General features: G+C 34.8%; 1 protein-coding gene across 6 annotated transcripts in view; it reads left to right on the plus strand.

Moving 5' to 3' along the window:
- PALS1 (protein associated with LIN7 1, MAGUK p55 family member) overlaps positions 1 to 21,252 on the plus strand; it is a 102,642-nt gene that overhangs the window by 42,389 nt on the left and 39,001 nt on the right. For all 6 annotated transcript variants that reach the window (XM_027111549.1, XM_027111550.1, XM_027111547.1 and 3 more), the window contains one exon: positions 8,400 to 8,608. In XM_027111549.1, the coding sequence (XP_026967350.1) occupies positions 8,400 to 8,608 (209 nt within the window). The remainder of the gene's footprint in view (positions 1 to 8,399; positions 8,609 to 21,252) is intronic.

Consider the following 21,252-nt stretch of genomic DNA (forward strand, 5'->3'; position numbering starts at 1 on the left):
TGAATAGTAGTCATTTCAATGATATTTTTCCATTGTCTTATATTTAGGGCTAAGGTTTTTGCTCTGCCATCTCTCTCAACTGTCTTTGCTTGTATGCTTGTCCAGAATTTCTTTTTAATTTGTAATGCAATTTTTTAATGATTAATTACTGTTCAGGGTGTTTCATGAGCTTCTCGTTATTTTTAATAAATGCAGTTTAACCTAGTCCACTGAAAACCAAAGCTCAGAGATCTGAATTTTATGTCCTTAAATTTAAAAAGAAAAAAAGAAAAAGGAAAGATAACCCATCCCTACTTAAGTAAAGATTTCCTAAATGAACATTCGAATTTCGAGTCAGTGGTAGATGTACTGGAAACTGGTATAATCTCCTCATACTCAATACTATTAAGTTCCTCATCTGAATAGTCAATTTGACTGTACAGTTTAGGGGAAAAGAAGAAATCTTTAAAAGTGTTCAGGAAAAAGTCATGAAGTTGGTTGAAATATAGAAATTTCTGAGGATAGGTTAAAAGAATTGGTATTATTTAAACAATGAAACGGAAGAATATTAATGCTAGAATAGATATGTAGAAACTGTTTTCATGTGGGGTAAATGATAGCAGTAAGTGAAAATAACAAAGCTAATCCAAGGTAGATGGTTATCTCCATTGCTTTGAAAGATCTCCAGAAACGGAGATTCCGTAGCTTCCTTGAGTAATTTTATTGTTTACCCTTACTGCCAAACAATTCTCCAGAGTCTTGGGTGTTTGAAGATAGAATTTTCAGATAGAGCAACTCTTGGTGATTGCTTTCTGTTGCCCATTTTAGAGTCTTCATTCTTTTATATTTTAGGCAGCCAGGAGAGGGCCAAGAGGAGAGGAGAGTGTTGGGGGGTGGATTTGTGGGCTTATGTGTGTGTTTGTATTTATCTGATTAATTGTATCCCAAAGCCAAATGTAAGTGATTTTTCTTGCTTTTAGATAATATGTCCTCTCTTTTAACATAAATAATCAAGATTTAACTGTTGTATGAAACGTTAGAGGAAATGGGAAACGTAAAACAATGTCTACTGAACATCAAATAAGAGGAAATAGATCAAACTGCAGGACAAGGCATTTGAACTAGATATAAAGAACTTGCTTCTAGGGAAGTTGCTACAGACTGGAGTTTATCACCAAAGCCAGATTTGCCATGCCTGCCTTTGCCTTCCCCTCAGCACAGTGTCCGTCCTCATTTCTGTCTTCCCTCCATCCTGCCTTGTTCTGGGTACTGCTCTTCCTCCGTAACCCCTTCTTTGTTCACTCCCCGCTCTACACCTGTGTCATTCTTTCTTGCTAGCCCTGTGTTCTTTATTTATCTCTCTACTTCTCTGTCCATGTGGTTCTTTTTCCTTGTGCCTGTTGTGTCTCTGTGTATGGGAATGGGGAAGGGAGCCTCTGATATCTGTATATGGGGAGTCTCTGTTCTCTCTCTAGTCTGTCCTCTTTGTTGTCTATCTTCATCATTATTATAAAAGAGGGTACATATTTGACAGGATGGATTTAGCTGCATCTGATTAGATTTTTCAAATTTCCTCTGGAATTGCACAGAATTTCGAAGAACTTAGATGGTTTTCGTTTAAGTAGCATGTAATCTAATTACTACATCATACAATGGAACATTTCTTATGTGTAGAAAATTTGCTGTTTTGCATAATATGTATTTGTAAAATGCTTTTAAAGATATACCATATAGAAACAAAGTTTTTTAAACCTACAACAAAATACCTTTTGAAATTAAGAATTTTTATATGAAACTAAAATGAACGCGTGTCAGAATGAGAATCCCAGAGTTGATATTGCCAACAATTATTTTTCATTATGACATCATACTTAATATCAAAGAAAAGACCTTTTGTCAGAATTCCATTCAGAATTTTCCAATAAAATTTATCATAATCAGTATTTTAAGACTAATGCGATAGATATTTTTTGCTTTCTCTGTGACCTTAAAACTTTATTGGGCAGAGGCAGCATCATTTTTAATTTCCATTAAATTGATAAACCCTCTGATGAAATTCATGTCTTTATAAATAAGTTTATATCATTTACTGTTTCATATTTCCTTTTACATATTTATTTGTTTCAGCTACGTATGGTTTAATCCATATCTTCTTGTCAAGCTATATATTTATATTTAATGAAGTCTTAAAAACTGTGATTGTCTAGTAACTTAATCTGTTCTGTTTGTTCATTAAACATTTGTCATGGAAACATATTTGAACCTGAAGCATGAGAGTACTTGGGGAGCTTTCCTGCCTAAGAATGCTATCTGGAAAATTTCCCAGCTAAATTGGCCATGAAAGCAGATATGGAATTTATCTGAAAACTTCCCATTTAAATCATAAGTTATCAATTTTGCTGAACTACTTAGTTACCCAGGCTAGTGCTACACCATCAAAGATGTTTTTACAATATTTCTCAAAAAGATACATAGCCTCTACATTCACAAGAACTGCAGTTTTGGTTTCTTTTGCTGAACTTTTACAGTGTACTGCCTAGCATACTATTGTGATGTTAGAGTTGAAATAAAATACTCTGAGAAAATATTTGAAGCATAAGACACTTGGTTAAAACAGCAGAAATAAAATGCAACAGTATTATAAAAGTAGCATTTGGAGGGTATATTATATGTGTGAACATGTACAAACACAGTTAACTAGAGGAAATTCTTCGTACAGGTACATGGTAAAATAGAATGTGTAAGCTCCTCTAAATACTAGTCAGTGTACATTGCATGCTGCTATATTGGGCAGAAAGACACTTTAGGACAGCTTTTCTAAAGCAGATAAATGACATGTCACAATCAAGCCCTAAAATCTAAAAAAGAAACAAAAATTTATCTTTTTTTAAGCCCTTGGTATGGCAGAAAAAGCACTGCCTTAGAAGTTCAAAAAGATTCTTCACCCAGGTGCCATTTTTCTGTATGACTTCATTTTCTCCATCTGTAGAGATTTGCTCTGAACTATGTATGTCTCAGGTTTTGGTGGGTTTTTTTAAATTGGGAAAAGTTTCTCAGATTTTATGAGGATTAAATAAAGTAATATATATGTATATATGTCTGTAATACAAATATTGTTCTATGTCTTTCTATTCAATATTGGCAGTGACTAGTGTGTAATTCAGGCCAAATACATATTTGTAGTTTTTCAACTACAAATAACGGGTTGGTGATATTTCATTGTGAAAGCTGAGCTTAAGTGCAAATGATCTCAATTTAGTCTGGCAACATTGATTAATGCAATAAGTCTGGAGAACACTCCTAAAAAAAGATAATTTCAGTGAAAACACTTTTTACTAATTAAACAGCAGAAACGTGAATAGGACTTCATAGAGGTTAGTGAATTTGTAAAGGATGATAATTAACAAGTTTAAATTGATGCTAACCTACAAAATTTGAACCTTGATGCTAACCTACAAAATTTGAACCTTAAGCCCAGTTAAAGTTGTTATTTCTGGCACTTGGCATGGTCCTTAAGTTCTCCTGATAGCCTTTACTTAAGTAGATAGGTACTAAGTCAACAGCCTCTTTGGGACTCAGTTGTATTGTTCGTCTGCTTTCAGCCTTCCTATTTCCTATAGATCTTATCTTGGTCCCTGATCTCCTGAGAGAAAGACATTTCCAGTTTGACCCTGAGATTTTTTTTTTCTTTTCTGGATTTTAAACTGTCCCGGATGGTCTTTAATGTCTTTAGAATTCCTCAGTATGAACACAATATGAAAAAATTGACCAGATTTACTCTTCCTCTGGAACCTGTATTCCTTACCTAACTTCCTATCAACACGAGAAGCCTACTGATTTCTTAGAATTTTTTTTTTCTTTTTTTTTGGCTGCGTTGGGTCTTCATTGCTGCACGTGGGCGTTTTCTAGTTGCGGCGAGCGAGGCCCACTCTTCCTTGTGGTGCGCAGGCTTCTCATTGGGTGGCTTCTCTTGATGCGGAGCACGGACTCTAGGTGCGCAGGCTTAAGTAGTTGTGGCACACGGGCTCAGTAGTTGTGACTCGTGGGCTCTAGAGCGCAGGCTCAGTAGTTGTGGCTCAGGGGCTTAGTTGCCCCGCGGCATGTGGGATCTTACCGGACCAGGACTCGACTGTTGCCCCCAGCATTGGCAGGTGATCGATTCTTAACCACTGCGCCACCTGGGAAACCCCTCTTAGAACTTTAAAGCAATCATCCCTTTTGGATTAACCACAAAATTTCCTGTTGCCTGGGCTTCCCTGGTGGCGCAGTGGTTGGGAGTGCGCCTGCCGATGCGGGGGACGCGGGTTTGTGCCCCGGTCTGGGAGGATCCCACATGCCGCGGAACGGCTGGGCCCAGAGCCATGGCCGCTGAGCCTGCGCGTCCGGAGCCTGTGCTCTGCGGCGGGAGAGGCCAAGACAGTGAGAGGACCGCGTACCGCAAAAAAAAAAAAAAAAAAAAAAAATTCCTGTTGCCTCTCTGTGCTGCATCTCAGCTGTTAACTGATCTCGTGAAATAAGGCCATTGATCTCCAGTTTTATCTCTCATTAAGCCATCCCTAGTTTAGATTACCCTACCTTACTTTTCCTATTTCCTTGCTGGCTTATGACTACAGTATTTTATTTGTGCGTAAAATATTCTAAAAATGAAAATTATATGCTGTGTTTACTATGGAAGTAAGAGAGGGTAACAAAAGGAAATACTGAATAGTTGCAAAGGAGGAACTAGAATAACTATAAAGCAGACACAAAAATTCAATACAGCAATCAAGGTTATTTAGTATAGAAGAAAATAGGTGTGAGTGCTTTAGTTATTCCCAAGTATACCATGTCTTAAAATATTACAATAACTGCTGTTAATAAAGCCTGTAAGTCATTGCTTCTTAACCAGAAGGGTACATAGTCAACTTTAAAAAAAAAAAAAAAATATATATATATATATATATATATATAAAATTAAAGAAGACACAGGAGATTCTGATTGTGTTTGTGTTTGAGGTAGAACTCAGGACATAAATATCTTTGTAAATTTCCTTAGTGATTCTCATAAATATCCTTGATTAAAAACCATTGTTCTGATACAGCAAGAAAATTTAGTACATTCTGCTTAAGACTGCAGGGATATTTATATAATCTCTGTAATTCTAGTCATTAAGGAAAAAAAATCTAGTAGAAAAATGGTCAAAAGATAAGGAGAAAATCGATGAAAGAAGAAATACAAATGACTGTTAACCTTGTGAAGATACATTAAATGTCACTACTAGACAAAGAAATACGTTTTCCTAACCAGATCACCAAAAGTGAAAAATTTGGGCTGTTTGTAGAAACAGGCACTCAAGTTCTTTAGTGGTAGGAGTATGAGTTAGTACAAATCTGTAGGGCAGTTTGGCAATATGTATCAAAGTTTTAAATGTTTTTATTATTTGATAAGTAATTTTATCCTAAGAATGAATTCTAAAGACATTGGAAAATATCAGATTACAAAACAACATTTACAATGTGACCTCTATGGTTAGGATCAGCATTTTTTACAAGTCTGAAAGGCTATATATATATAGTATGACAAAATAATACCAGTAGTTATATCTGAGAGGTATGACTACGATAAAAAAATTTTTTTTTAAATGTCAGTATTTTAGTGTCAGTGGGTGGCTTTGGTACACAGAGTTTATGTAGAAGTTCCTTTGTCTCTAAAATTTTAAATCCCCCTGGGCTTGAAGAGACATAGTAGGGAGTTTGTTACCTTCTGGGCTGTCTAAAGTTGCTTATTGATTTCATTCAGCAGTGAGATCCTGAAGCTCCTGATTTTCTCATTGCCCTGACAACCAGGCTGAGCCGCTTTAAACGATTACTGAAATTTTAAACAGAAGTCTCATTATCCACTCAGAAAGTCTATAGTCTCCTTAAGATTGTAGTCAATTACCTTAACTACTTTGTTGGTTTTGTAATTCTTTTTCCTTTTAAGATATTTAAATGTTTTCCTGTTTTGCTCTAAAGATACTTTAAGGCTATTGAATTCTTTATACTCGGGGAATTCTTTATACACTTAGGTAATTCTGTGGTAACTTCTTCGAATTTGATGAAATCTGACACTCCATATTCTTCCCCCACCCCAACTTCATTGAAGTGTAGTTGGCAAAAAAATTTTATATATCTAAAGTGTACAATGTGATATTGTGAAATGTTTACCACAATTAAGTTGATTAACACATCCATCACCTCACATAGTTACCTTTTGTGTGTGTGGTAAGAATGCCTAAGATGTACTCTCAGCAAATTTCAGGTATACAGTACAGTATTATTGACTCTAGTCACCATTGCTGTCCATTAGATCCTCAGAACTTATTCACCTTAAAACTGACAGTTTGTACTGTTTGACCAACATCTTTAAATTTCCCCTATCTATATTCTGTCTACTCTTGTAGATAACATTAACTTATGGTTAAATTCTGGCTATTTCTCAAGTTTTATTTAGTTCTGAATCACAACTTCTTAGGTCATTCAAATGACAGTTTTGACTTTCAATTTTTTTTCCAGTTTTTTGGTACATTTTAAATTACTAAAGAGCATATATAATTTTTATAAGGAGAGCTAAAGCTGTTTTGATTTGGGGGGGAAAAGATAGGGAACTTCAGAATCAACAGAAGAGCTATTCTAACCTATAAAACATTTAACAACTGTTAACTAGTAGGATATAAGATAAATAAGAATGAGTAACTTTTCTACAGGTCCTGTGTGAAGAAAACTAACAGAAAGACTTAAACCAAGAGGTTTTCTGCTTTTTTTTTTTTAATGTGACTGTATAAGACAGATATACACAGATACTATCTACTGAAAGTTTTTCCCAGAATCATTTACAGTTTTAATTTTAGTCAGCATCTCAATAGGTTTTTCTTTCTGGATGAATAGGAAATAGAGAGTGAGGAGGTATCTTAAAAATGATTCTGTAGCTCATTTGAAGTCAAGACATTTTTGAAAACGTAATGAGCAAGTATTTGTCATATCAATATGAGCAAAGACTATAATACTATTGTAAGAAGATTGTGGTTCTGATAGACCAGTGGACTAGAAACAGACCCTGATATATGTAAGAATTTGGTGGTATCATAAATCAGTGGAAAAGGAGGGATTATTCAATAAATGGTGTTAGAATAATTGGTTAACCATTTGGAAGAAAAGAAATGAAGTTAAAATTTCCCCTCAAATCTATAACAAAATTCCAGATAGATTGAAGTTAACTACAAAATAGAAGCCATTAGAAAATTTAAATGTAGGTAAACATTTAATGACCTAGGGGAAGGAGTTTATAAGCTTAGACAGTGAAAGAAATCACACAGGGAAAGGTGGATCATTCTTAACACATAACAGCCGAAAACTTCTACAATAAAGGTACCACAAATGCAATTAACAGACAGATGGAAAAATTAGAAAACTATTTTGAGCAAATGTGACAAAGTGTATACATGTGCACATATCTACCTCTTGGGGGTCAGAGAAGAGATAAACTGTAGTTCTTAACCATTTTGGGATAACCCTCTTCCAGAAAAATGTATGTGCTGCACGTGCACACTAATGGGAACGTGCATATGTACACATGCCCCAGATTTTCAGTAAAATTTTAGGAGACTCACATGTTCATAGGAGTTCTATGAACCACAAAAGAAGTGCCTGAGTAAACTTCAACCTCCCTGTTAAAGAAGTGGAAGGTTTTTAAAAATGGTAATTTTGAATATTGGTAAAAATATTGGTAATGGGATATAAATTAGTAAAACCTCCCTAGAAAACTCTTTGGCTTTTAAAATGTCAGAATCTTATTTAAAAATTCTGTTTCTTGGAATTATTTTAAGAAACACCAGAATCTCAGACATTTTTACTGTACATAGCAGTGATCATTATGTACAGAAATGCTCATTACTTATACTAGCAAAAAATTGGAAGCACCCTGAATGCTCAACTTAGTGTATTGGTTTTTATAAGTTTTAGTTTAGACATATAATAGAACATCATGGAGCCATTATAAGTTTTTTAAAGACTGTTTGGTGATGTGGGAAAACAATGAAAATGCCCTGTTAAATGAAAAAAGGAAATGCAGTACAATTTTTTTTTAAGTTGTTTCTAAGTGATGGGACTATTGGTGGTTTTAAATTTTTTATTCATTTATGTATTCTATCCTTCATTTATTTTTATAGTGATATGTATTAGTTCCATAATTAAAACACTCTTGAAAAAAAGTTATTCTGTTGTATAATTTTTAAAGTCTTACTTAAAAATCAGTAAAATGACAATGATTTGACACTCAAAAATATTTGCAAGTTTTGTTTTTCTTGAAAACTTCGTTATTGGTTCAAGAAATTTTATCTTAAAATACATGTGGAATTAAGACAGAAAATTAATTTTTGGATACCTTTTCCTTCTCCTACTAGAAGTGGAAGACCTGTTTTCTTCACTTAAACATATCCAACATACTTTGGTAGATTCTCAGAGCCAGGAGGATATTTCACTGCTTTTACAACTTGTACAAAATAAAGATTTCCAGAATGCATTTAAGATATACAACGCTGTCACAGTACACATGAACAAGGCCAGTCCTCCATTTCCTCTTATCTCCAATGCGCAAGACCTTGCACAAGAGGTATGTATTCTGAACGTCTCATTGACATATACAAAGTAATTGATAGTGATAGTAAGGCAGCGTTCTTGGAAAATACTGGTGTGAATATAAGGTTTGTTAGAATTACTGCTGATCACATGTTAATAATTTATTGTGTTAGGAAAAATTTGCTTACGTGTATTTTATCCTGAAAAAAATATATGCTTAGTTCACAGTCAGGGCTCTGTTTCATGAAGAGAATAGCATTAGGTTTGTATATACAACTACATATTTGCATAGTAAGAGAAATATTTGTCTAAATTACTAAAGGGGAAAAATTTTAATGTAGTATAGTTTTATTTTAAGCATTATACATTATAAACTGAGATAAATTAATACTGATGAGATTAAATTATATTCGATAATCAGGTATCATAAATATGTAACTTCTAAGATTTGTTACTTGTAGGTATTTTGAAGTTTTTCCTCTATAGATACTGTATAGAAGGTCCAAAATAATTAAATTTTAATGTACAGTGAGAGTTTCTCATGTTAACATGCTGATATTTAAGTTCTAGTGTCTGCTGCTTGTTGATGTTTAGTGTTTAATGTGTTTTGCAAACATTTTATTTTATTTATTTTAAAAAGTATTTATTTGGCTGCGCCGGGTCTTAGTTGCAGCATGTGGCATCTTTAGTTGTGGTGTGTGGGATCTTTAGTTGCGGCATGCAGGATCTAGTTCCCTGACTGGGGATCGAACCTGGGCCCCCTGCATTGGGAGCACAGAGTCTTAACCACTGGACCACCAGGGAAGTCCCTCTGCACACATATTTTAAATTGAAGGTTTTAAAAGGATGTAAGTAAGCCATCTCCTATTTTTGGGGGGTGGACATTCTGTCATTATTACAGGATTTTAAGTTATTTTAAAATGAATAATTCTGGAAGCCCATCAGGTAAATCTATTTCACTGAACCCAGACACAAAACAGAAAATGGGCTGAGGGAAGGGTAGGACTTCCAGAGCTACAGACACGTAAAATAGGTTAGGAGGCACTTTTTGAATTAGCACAGAATGTATTTTCTTCATTTAGATGCTTACAGTGAGCGAAGGTCCTATGTGCAAGAGTGGCAGAGAGAAGTCTCATGTTGCTCAGGATAGGAGTGTGACCTAGGGACCTGTTCCTAGAGGGGAAATTTCCCTTCTGCTAGTTAAAAGACCTAGTTGAGACCTATTCTTTGTGCTCATTTTTTATTATTGAAATTAAATATGCAGAATTTTTCATTAATAAATTATCCCTGTAGTTTTACTTATAGTTTAAATGGGTTTCCTGAAAATTCCTTATAGAGATTGAAATAGCTGACAGTACTTTGATCTTATTTATTCACAAATATAGTATAACTTTTATTGTGTAGGGTTGGGAGGAATACATAATAGATAATTGTAATCCTTCTCTTCCCATTTAGGAGGAAGGTTTGTCCAGCTAGGTACTGGGGCTTTGTTTTGTTAAGAACAGTAGGTAGAAAAGAGAATGATATAAGCAAGAGAGATTTAAATTGCTCCATTGGAAGAAAGTGACACAACAGAAAGGCTGGAAGGAAAGGAACAAAAAAAAGGAGGCAACGTAGCTTTAAAGGGTTTTAGGAGTTGAGAGGCAAAGAACTAGAAGTGGCTTAAAGAATAATGCTTTGAGAGAGAAAGGAATGGTTAAAAAGGACTTTAAAAACTCAATTTTCAATATTAGATTTAGCATAGTTAACATGTACATGGTTCACAATTGTAAAAGTATTGATTCTATATCAAGGAGATTTTCTCAAAGTTTGCTTTCACAGCCTTCAGTAATACTTGAGAATTGTATTGCTTTGGTGGTGGTGGGATAGTAGGTGATTAGTGACATTGGGCTGAGACTGGTCTTAAAATGAGTGCAAAATGACTAACCTAGTTGGGGCAACAACATACGGTTGTGCTACAAAGTGAATGACTTCCCCTGGAGTTGTGCATGCACAACTGTGTGGCAGCCCTGACTTGACAGTGCATAACATGTGAGAAAAGGATGTACTTGGAACTCATCAAAGAAGAGTGTTAAATCTGATAACAAAATTCTGAAGGTTAAATGGACTCATTGCTTTTATTTTACAGCTGGAAAAGCTTAACAATCACCTTATTCAACCCTTCTGTTTTATGTTTCTGAATTTTGAGGCCAGGTGAGGTTTTGTGACTGGGATGAGACTAACTAGGCTACTCATATGCCCATTGCCTAATTTTTTGCTTTTTAGCATTCATCATTCCAGCTTTTTTCATATACAATATTTAAAGGAAGAAATTACTTCATGTTTCAGTTAGTATATCATTTTTAAATGGAAATTTAATCCAAGTAAGTAAAAAAAACTCAAGAATTTGATGAAAGAATGTCTTAACACATTAGGAAGTGTTCTTTGTTTTTATAGCTTAAAATATCAGTTAAACATTAAATATCATATAATAGATAATACAGCTTCTGAAAACTTCAGATACTGAGATCCAGATTATATCTTTGACAATCCAGGATACTCATTAATAAATGTAAAACAAGTCTTTTGATCATTTTTAAAGTGCTTTTATCAAGAAAAGGTTGAGAACCGGGGTTTTGTTAAATGAACTTTTGCTTATCCAGTAAAAATGCAAGCCAACAAACTACAAAATGGTATTTGATTATTTGATTTTGAGATATTGAGGTATATACGTGTATAAATATATATATAACAAAAACTTGCATCCAAAAGAACTGTCGCGAATTAACAAGAAAGAGACTACTTAGTTTTTTTTTAATGGGCAAAGGACTTGAACAGACACTTCACAAAAAGAGGAAACCCCAACAGCCAGTAAGTATGAAAAGTCCAGCATCATTAGCTAATAGAGAAATGCAAATTAAAACAAAATGAGAGACTACCGCATAGACACCAAAATGACTAAAAAAATTTTTGAAAGACTGGCAATGTTAAATCTTAATGAACTTATGGAGGAACTGAAACTCTGATAATGTTACTGGTGGAGTATAAATTGGTACTGCCACTTTGGAAAATGTTTGGAAATGTCTGCTAAAGCTAGAGTACCTATATCTGTGACCCAACATTTTTATGTCTGGGTATGTACCTGAGAGAGATGAAAACATATCCACACAAAGGCTTAAGCATAAACGTTCATAGCAGCCAGATAATCATTAGAAGCTGGAAGGAGCCCAGATGCACATCAACCAGTGAAAATTGAGTTAGACTCTCACTGTGGAAGAAAAATGAGTTAACAATCACAATCTAATGAGAAGTACTATGGTGGCAGTATGAAAAAGGTACCAAGAGCGTAATGAGAGATGTGCCTACTTCAGTAGGGGTTGGGGAGAGGCAGACATGGCAGAGGAGGAGATTTGGGAGGAAGGAAGAAACAGAAAATTTAATATGCTAAGTCTTCAAGGACAGTTGGGAATTTACCTGAAAGCCCAAGAAAGAAGAAAAGCCTTTCCACTGGCAAAGGTTCAAAGATAGTAGTGACTGAGAGAGCATGGCATATTTATTGCACAATGAGTAAGGAGTAGGATATGATTTTCAAGATAGAGTCCAGATCCTGAAGGCCAGATAAGCCATATTAATAAGTTTAAATTTTCTTACGATGGATCCACATTGGTAAACATTTTAAAATAATTAAATTACATGAATAGATGAAAGGAGATATGATCAACTTGATGCAGAAAAGACATCTGAAAAAAATTTAATACCTTTTCCTTGATAATGAGAATTCTTAGAAAACCAGGTACATTTTGTTAACTTGGTAAAGAACAATATCAGAAACTAATAGGGAGCATCTTACCTAATGATGAAACACCCAACATGTTGCTTTTTTTTTTTTTAATTTTTGTCTGCATTGGATCTTTGTTGCTGCGCGCGGGCTTTCTCTAGTGGCAGTGAGCAGGGGCTGCTCTTCATTGCGGTGCACGGGCTTCTCATTGCGGTGGCTTCTCTTGTTGTGGAGCACAGGCTCTAGGCGCGTGGGCTTCATTAGTTGTGGCACGCGGGCTCAGTAGTTGTGGCCTCGGGCTCTAGAGCGCAGGCTCAGTAGTTGTGGTGCACGGGCTTAGTTGCTCCATGGCATGTGGGATCTTCCCAGACCAGGGCTCGAACACGTGTTCCCTGCATTGGCAGGCAGATTTTTAACCACTGTGCCACCAGGGAAGCCCCCAGCATGTTGCTTTTTAAGCCTGGAATAATAAAAGGAATCTACAGACGCTCACCACTAGAATTCAACATTTTTCTGGAGGTACTAGCTAGTGCAGTAAAACAAGAAAAAGTCATGAAATATAATGTTGTAGGGGAACAGGGAAAATGTGAATAAGTTTAATTAGTTACTTTGAAAAACTAAAACCTTGATTCATTTGGTAGTCAACATGAGGCCTATTAAGGTATAGATAAAATGTGTATACACACAGATATCCTATTTGAAAATGCAGGTAAAGAAATATTGAGAGAAATAATAAATTATTAACAAGGCTATATCTGGGTGGTGGATATATAGGTAATTTTCTTGTTTAGATGTTGATGTGTTTCTCAAATTTAATACACAAAAGCCACTAAAGGAGAGTTCAAAGCAAGAAATTTATAAGTGATTGCAGAGCTACCGAAGGATTTTAAACAAGAGTTTGATATAAACAGGCTTCCAGTTTAAAGTATTATTCTGATAACATTGTGGGAGATGTGTGAGATCAAGAATGGAGTCCGGCTTAGAGTATGGAGGCTAGTGTAATTGTCCAGATGTAAGATTTTGAACAGCCATTGAACATGAAGTGAAGAAATATTTCAGTAGGAAATTAGGGCTTCCCTGTGGTGCAGTGGTTAAGAATCCGCCTGCCAATGCAGGAGACACGGGTTTGAGCCCTGGTCTGGGAAGATCACACATGCCACGGAGCAGCTAAGCCCATGCGCCACAACTACTGAGCCTGCGCGCCACAACTGCTGGAGCCCATGCACCTGGAGCCTGTGCTTTGCAACAAGAGAGGCCACCGCAATGAGAAGCCTGCTCACTGCAACGAAGAATAGCCCCCGCTCACTGCAACTAGAGAAAGCCCGCGTGCAGCAATGAAGACCCAACGCAGTAAAAAATAAACAAATAAATAAATTAATTTAAAAAATAATTAATATCAAATTGAAATAGTTATATTGTTATAAAACAGTATGACTAGCATGATCTCATTCTGGTAAAAGTAAGAAGTAAAGGATATACACAAAGATTTTCTCATGATTATGAGGTTATGGGTGTATTGTTTTTTATAACCAACTTTATTGAGATATAATTTACATATACTTAAAATTGGTATGCTTCATTATATAGTTCAATATTTTTGGCACATGTATACACCTGTGTAACCTACCACCACAATCAAGTTATAGAAACATCGTGAATGCATAAAGCTCCCTTAATTTCTTCTGTAGGCAGTAACCACTTCCCGCTCCCCAGACCCTAGGCAACCAGTGATCTGTTTTCTGTTTTTACAGATTTGCCTTTTCTGGAAATTTCATATAAATGGAATAAAATAATATGTAGTCTTTTATATCTGACTTGTTTTGTTTAGTATAATGTTTTTCAAATTCATCAGTGTGTTGCATGTATTTAGTAGTTTGAACTTCTTGTTGAGTAGTATTCCATCGTATGCATATCCTACAATTTGTTTAACCACTTTCCTATTGGTGGATATTTAGGTTATTTCCATTTTATTATTCTAGCAGATGTGTAACAGTATCTTGTTTTAGTTTGCATTTCCATATGTTGAGCATTTTTTCATAAGCTGTTTCCCTATCTTCTTTTGGAAAATATTTTGATCTTTTTCCCATTTTAAAAATCATATTGTAAATTTTATTGAGTTGTAAGAGTTCTTAATGTACTCTAGTTACAAGTCCTCCTGTCAGATGTATATCTCTTGGTGAATATTTTGGTAAAAACAAGTATAAGAATATAGGAGGATATATACCAAATGATTATCCCTAGGTTTGGGGATTATGGTGAGTTTTATTTCCTTCTTTTGGATTATCTGTTTTCTGATTTTTCACATTTAACATATACCATTTCTGTAATTAAAAAAAAATTAGTTTAAAATGCTCTGAAGGAAAATAGAGAAGGTATTTTAGCTAGAGAAGAGTACAAGATCAAGAGAGAACTTTTTTTTTTAAAGATAAGAGATTAGAGCATTTTTATAGCCTAATGGAAAGGAGCCAGTATGATGTAAGAATAGCCTTTTAATTCCTTAGGCCTCTGTAGAAGTAGCTCATGTTGTATGTTGACACTAAAATAGGCAACAACTGGATTAATAGGGGAAGGAAATAAACACTTAACAGGAGTTGAAATTTCTTTAGAAGGGACTATCTCAGAGGTGCTAGGAACTTATTTAAAAGTAAAAATAGGAGGGAATTCCCCTGCAGTCCAGTGGTTAGGACTTGGCACTTTCACTGCCATGGCCCCAAGTTCAATCCCTGGTCGGGGAACTAAGATCCTGCAAGCTGTGCAGTGCAGCCAAAATAAATAAATAAATAAAAAGGTAAAGATAGGAAAAAAGTGTCTATACATAAAATTATTGAGTTGACTTTGTACATTTTGTTCAAAGTGCATTTCTAATCCAAAATCTTCTTTCTCAGGATTACTTTCTTAGGGACTATAAATTTCATTTTAAATTAACTGGGATATGATATATTTAAAAAAGAAAAGTACCCTATTTTAAAAATCAGCATTTAATTATTCACAGTTTTGGATTACTGCACTCGACCATTAGTAAGACTTTAATCGAATTCTTGCAAAAGATAATAATTGCTATGCCCCCCTGTTTATACATATAGAACTTTACATTTAGAAACATGTTTTTCTAGGTACCAAAACCAGAGGACAGGCTAATTTTGATGCTGTCATTGCTGTGATCTACTTGTGGTCAAATTAGTTAATCCCAAAATTATCATCTCTTAGGTTTGATAGGGGAATTACTTTAAAAATTATTTAAAATAACCATAAGAGGTATTAGAGAATTACTAGATTCCTGTTCTAATCATGAGTTACTTTTTAAAAAATTAATTAATTTAATTTTGGCTGTGTTGGGTCTTTGCTGCTGTGCACAGGCTTTCTCTAGATGCGGCAAGAGGGGGCTACTCTTTGTTGCAGTGCACGGGCTTCTCACTGAGGTGGCTTCTCTTGTTGTGGAGCACGGGCTTTAGGTGCGTGAGTTTCAGTAGTTTTAGCACCGGGCTCAGCAGTTGTGGCTCGCGGACTCTAGAGTACAGGCTCAGTAGTTGTGGTGCACAGGCTTAGTTGCTTCGCGGCATGTGGGATCTTCCTAGACCAGGGATTGAACCTGTGTCCCCCACACCGGCAGGCAGATTCTTAACCACTGCACCACCAGGGAAGTCCCAATCGTGAGTTAGTTTTATTAAAAAATTATACTATATATTAATTTACTTATATATGTTTTCATTGATGATGATAATTTTGGCTTTGTTAACCTGCATTGCTGCAAAGTGCTCTTTTTGATACTTGAGTTACGAAGCACAGAAAGGAAGAAAATCAGAGGTATTAATAGTGAAAACATATATAGTATAATCTTTGAGGAAAACTAGTCCACAGAGCAAATTTGTACCTTTAAATATTTATGGTAGAAAAAAAGATGGAAAATAATTCGACTGAACATACAGCTCAAGTGATTAGAAATTGAAAAGGGAAATAAACTAAAGCAGAAAAAAGGAATTAAATTATTTAAATGGAAAGAACAATAGATTTAACATCAAAAGCTGGTTTTTTGACAAGTACAGGAAAATAGAGAAACCTTTGACCAGTTAGATGAAGAAAAAATACTAATAGCATTAGGAAAGAAAAAAGCATAGATGCAAACACAGGAGAGTAAAAAATTATAATTGCAACTTATGTCACTAAATGTGAAAGTGCTGTCAAGTGGGTGGTTTTTGTAAGAAAATATTAATTGCCAAAAGTGACTTAAGAAAAGGTAACCAAAAAAAGTAGTAACTATAGATAAAGTTGAAAGTTGGAAATCTACCCCTAAAATAAACTACCAGGCCCAGATAATTTTACAAGCTCTATCAAAACATTAAGGAACATATGAGTCTTACGTTAAATAAACTGTTTTCATGTATAAATGTTGACTATTTCCCAGCTCATTGTGCTAGAATAGTATAGATACTAAAAACAGTAGTTCTGTAACTAGTGTATATGACTATGCTCACCAAGTCTCTAATCCAGTTTATGAACATTAATATAGAAATCTTAAAATGTGAGTAACTCACATCTAGAAATATATTAAGGTAATAATTTACTATGTGCTAGGTAGTGTGCTAAGCAGTTTATGTGGATTATCTCAGTCTTTTAAGAACCTTACATTGTAGGCGCCAATCTACAGGTGAGGAAACAAAGACTAAAAAAATTCTTCATAATCAAGTGGAGTTTATCCTAGGAGTGCAAGAATTGCTTGACTTGGGTAAATTTTTTAATGTGATTCACTGTAGTATGGTGGTTATATAAATATAAATTTATATGTTAGTCTGTAACTCTTTAAAATGTCATCTCTGATTTAAAATGTAGTTACATAAACATATGATTAAAACACTATAAAATAGCAACATAACTGTTAGAACAGTTCTTCCCTTATATAATCATTATTAGTCTCTTTTACATAGTATGTTTGCAGAAATTTTCAAGAAGGAATTACCTCATTCATAGGCATAAATAAAAATGCTATTATCAATCAGGTAACAAGATTGAAAACTCTGTGAGAAAAAAATACGTTTTTAAAGTTATAATTCTCTTTAGTGCTTTTCTTTCTTACAAGTAGTTATTACAATTTTTTTTGAATTTTTATTTTATTTATTTTTTTAAGCAGCAGGTTCTTATTAGCTATCCATTTTATACATATTAGTATATATATGTTAATCTCAATCTCCCAATTCATCACACACACACCCCACCACCACTTTCCCCCCTTGGTGTCCATATGTTTGTTCTCTACATCTGTGTCTCAATTTCTGCCCTGCAAAACACTTCATCTGTACCATTTTTCTAGGTTCCACATATATGCGTTAATATACGATATTTGTTTTTCTCTTTCTGATTTACTTCACTCTGTATGACAGTCTGTAGATCCATCCATGTCTCTAAAAATGACCAAATTCCGTTCCTTTTTATGGCTGAGTAATATTCCATTCTATATATGTACCACATCTTCTTTATCCATTCGTCTGTCGATAGGCATTTAGGTTGCTTCCATGACCTGGCTATTGTAAATACTGCTGCAATGAACATTGGGGTGCACGTGTCTTTTTGAATTATGGTTTTCTCAGGGTATATGTCCAGTAGTGGGATTGCTGGGTCATATGGTAGTTCTATTTTTAGGTTTTTAAGGAACCTCCATACTGTTCTCCATAGTGGCGATATCAATTTACATTCCCACCAACAGTGCAGGAGGGTTCCTTTTCTCCACACCCTCTCCAGCATTTGTTGTTTGTATATTTTCTGATGATGCCCATTCTAACTGGTGTGAGGTGATACCTCATTGTAGTTTTGATTTGCATTTCTCTAATAATTAGTGATGTTGAGCATTTTTTCATGTGCTTCTTGGCCATCTGTATGTCTTCTTTGGAGAAATGTCTATTTAGGTCTTCTGCCCATTTTTGGATTGGGTTGTTTGTTTTTTTAATATCAAGCTGCATGAGCTGTTTATATATTTTGGAGATTAATCCTTTGTCTATTGATTGGTTTGCAAATATCTTCTCCCATTCTGAGGGTTGTCTTTTCGTCTTGTTTATAGTTTCCTTTGCTGTGCAAAAGCTTTTAAGTTTCATTAGGTCCCATTTGTTTATTTTTGTTTTTATTTCCATTACTCTAGGAGGTGGGTCAAAAAAGATCTTGCTGTGATTTATGTCAAAGAGTGTTCTCCCTTTGTTTTCCTCTAAGAGTTTTTATAGTGTCCAGTCTTACAATTAGGTCTCTAATCCATTTTGACTTTATTTTTGTATATGGTGTTAGAGAGCGTTCTAATTTCATTCTTTTACATGTAGCTGTCCAGTTTTCCCAGCACTACTTATTGAAGAGACTGTCTTTTCTCCACTGTATATCCTTGCCTCCTTTGTCATAGATTAGTTGACCATAGGTGTTAGAGCTTATCTCTGGGCTTCCTATCCTGTTCCATTGATCTTTGTTGCTGTTTTTGTGCCAGTACCATATTGTCTTGATTACTGTAGCTTTGTAGTATAGTCTGAGGTCAGGGAGTCTGATTCCTCCAGCTCCATTTTTTTCCCTCAAACAGCTTTGGCTATTCGGGGTCTTTTGTGTCTCCATACAAATTTTAGGATTTTTGGTTCTAGTTCTGTAAAAAATGCCATTGGTAATTTGATAGGGATTGCATTGAATCTATAGATTGCTTTGGGTAGTATAGTCATTTTCACAATATTGATTCTTCCAAGAACATGGCATATCTCTCCATCTGTTTGTATCATCTTTAATTTCTTTCATCAGTGTCTTATAGTTTTCTGCATACAGATCTTTTATCTCTCTAGGTAGGTTTATTCCTAGGTATTGTATTCTTTTTGTTGCAGTGGTAAATGGGAGTCTTTCCTTAATTTCTCTTTCAGAGTTTTCATCATTAGTGTATAGGAATGCAAGAGATTTCTGTGCATTAATTTTGTATACTGCAACTTTACCAAATTCATTGATTAGCTCAAGAAGTTTTCTGGTGGCATCTTTAGGATTCTCTATGTATAGTATCATGTCATCTGCAAACAGTGACAGTTTTACTTCTTCTTTTCCAATTTGTATTCCTTTTATTTCTTTTTCTTCTCTGATTGCCATGGCTGGGACTTCCAAAACTATGTTGAATAATAGTGGCGAGAGTAGACATCCTTGTCTTGTTCCTGATCTAAGAGGAAATGCCTTCAGTTTTTCACCATTGAGAATGATGTTTGCTGTGGGTTTGTTGTATATGGCCTTTATTATGTTGAGGTAGGTTCCCTCTATGGACACTTTCCGGAGAGTTTGTATCATAAATGGTTGTTGAATTTTGTCAAAAGCTTTTTCTGCATCCATTGATATGATCATATAGTTTTTCTTCTTCAGTTTGTTAATATGGTGTATCACATTGATTGATTTGCGTATATTGAAGAATCCTTGCATCCCTGCGATAAATCCCACTTGATCGTGGTGTATGATCCTTTTAATGTGTTGTTGGATTCTGTTTGCTAGTATTTTGTTGAGGATTTTTCCTTCTGTATTCATCAGTGATATTGGTTTGTGATTTTCTTTTTTTGTAGTATCTTTGCCTGGTTTTGGTATCAGGGTGATGGTGGCCTCATAGAATGAGTTTGGAAATGTTCCTTCCTCTGCATTTTTTCGAAGAGTTTGAGAAGGATGGGTGTTAGCTCTTCTCTAAATGTTTGATAGAATTCACCTGTGAAGCCATCTGGTCCTGGACCTTTGTTTGTTGGAAGATTTGTAATCACGGTTTCAATTTCATTACTTGTGATTGGTCTGTTCATATTTTCTATTGCTTCCTGGTTCAGTCTTGGAGGCTTATACCTTTCTAAGAATTTTTCCATTTTTTCCAGGTTGTCCATTTTATTGGCATAGAGTTACTTGTAGTAGTCTCTCATGATGCTTTGTATTTCTGCAGTGTCTGTTGTAACTTCTCCTTTTTCATTTCTAATTTTATTGATTTGAGTCCTCTCCCTCTTTTTCTTGATGAGTCTGGCTAATGGTTTATCAATTTTGTTTATCTTCTCAGAGAACCAGCTTTTAGTTTTATTGTTCTTTGCTATTGTTTTCTTTGTTTCTATTTCATTTACTTCTGCTCTGATCTTTAAGACTTCTTTCCTTCTACTAACTTTGGGTTTTGTTTGTTCTTCTTTCTCTAGTTCCTGTAGGTGTAAGGTTAGATTGTTTATTTGAGATTTTTCTTCTTCTTGAGGTAGGATTGTATTGCTATAAACTTCCCTCTTAGAACTGCTTTTGCTGCATCCCATAGCTTTTGGATCATAATGTTTTCTTTGTCATTTGTCTCTAGGTATTTTTGATTTCCTCTTTGATTTCTTCAGTGATCTCTTGGTTATTTACTAACATATTGTTTAGCCTCCATGTGTTTGTGTTTTTTTGTGTTTTTTTCCCCTGTAATTGATTTCTAATCTCATCGCATTGTGGTCAGAAAAGATGCTTGATATGATTTCAGTTTTCTTAAATTTACTGAGGCTTGATTTGTGACCCAAGATGTTATCTATCCTGGAGAATGTTCTGTGTGCACTTGAGAAGAAAGTGTAATCTGCTGTTTTTGGATGGAATGTCCTACAAATGTCAGTTAAATCTGTCTGGTCTGTTGTGTCATTTAAAGCTTGTGTTTCCTTATTAATTTTCTATTTGGATGATCTATCCATTGGTGTAAGTGAGGTGTTAACGTTCCCCACTATTATTGTGTTATTGTCGATTTCCTCTTTTATAGCTGTCAGCAGTTGCCTTATGTATTGATGTGCCCCTATGTTGGGTGCATGTATATTTATAATTGTTATATCTTCTTCTTGGATTGATCCATTGATCATTATGTAGTGTCCTTCCTTGTCTCTTGTAACATTCTTTCTTTTAAAGTCTATTTTATCTGATATGAGTATTGCTACTCCAGCTTTCTTTTGATTTCCATT

This window comes from Aethalodelphis obliquidens, unplaced genomic scaffold (genome assembly GCF_003676395.1).
Source record: "Aethalodelphis obliquidens isolate GAN/ISIS:26980383/991018 unplaced genomic scaffold, ASM367639v1 scaffold10, whole genome shotgun sequence".
Lineage (NCBI taxonomy): Eukaryota > Metazoa > Chordata > Mammalia > Artiodactyla > Delphinidae > Aethalodelphis > Aethalodelphis obliquidens.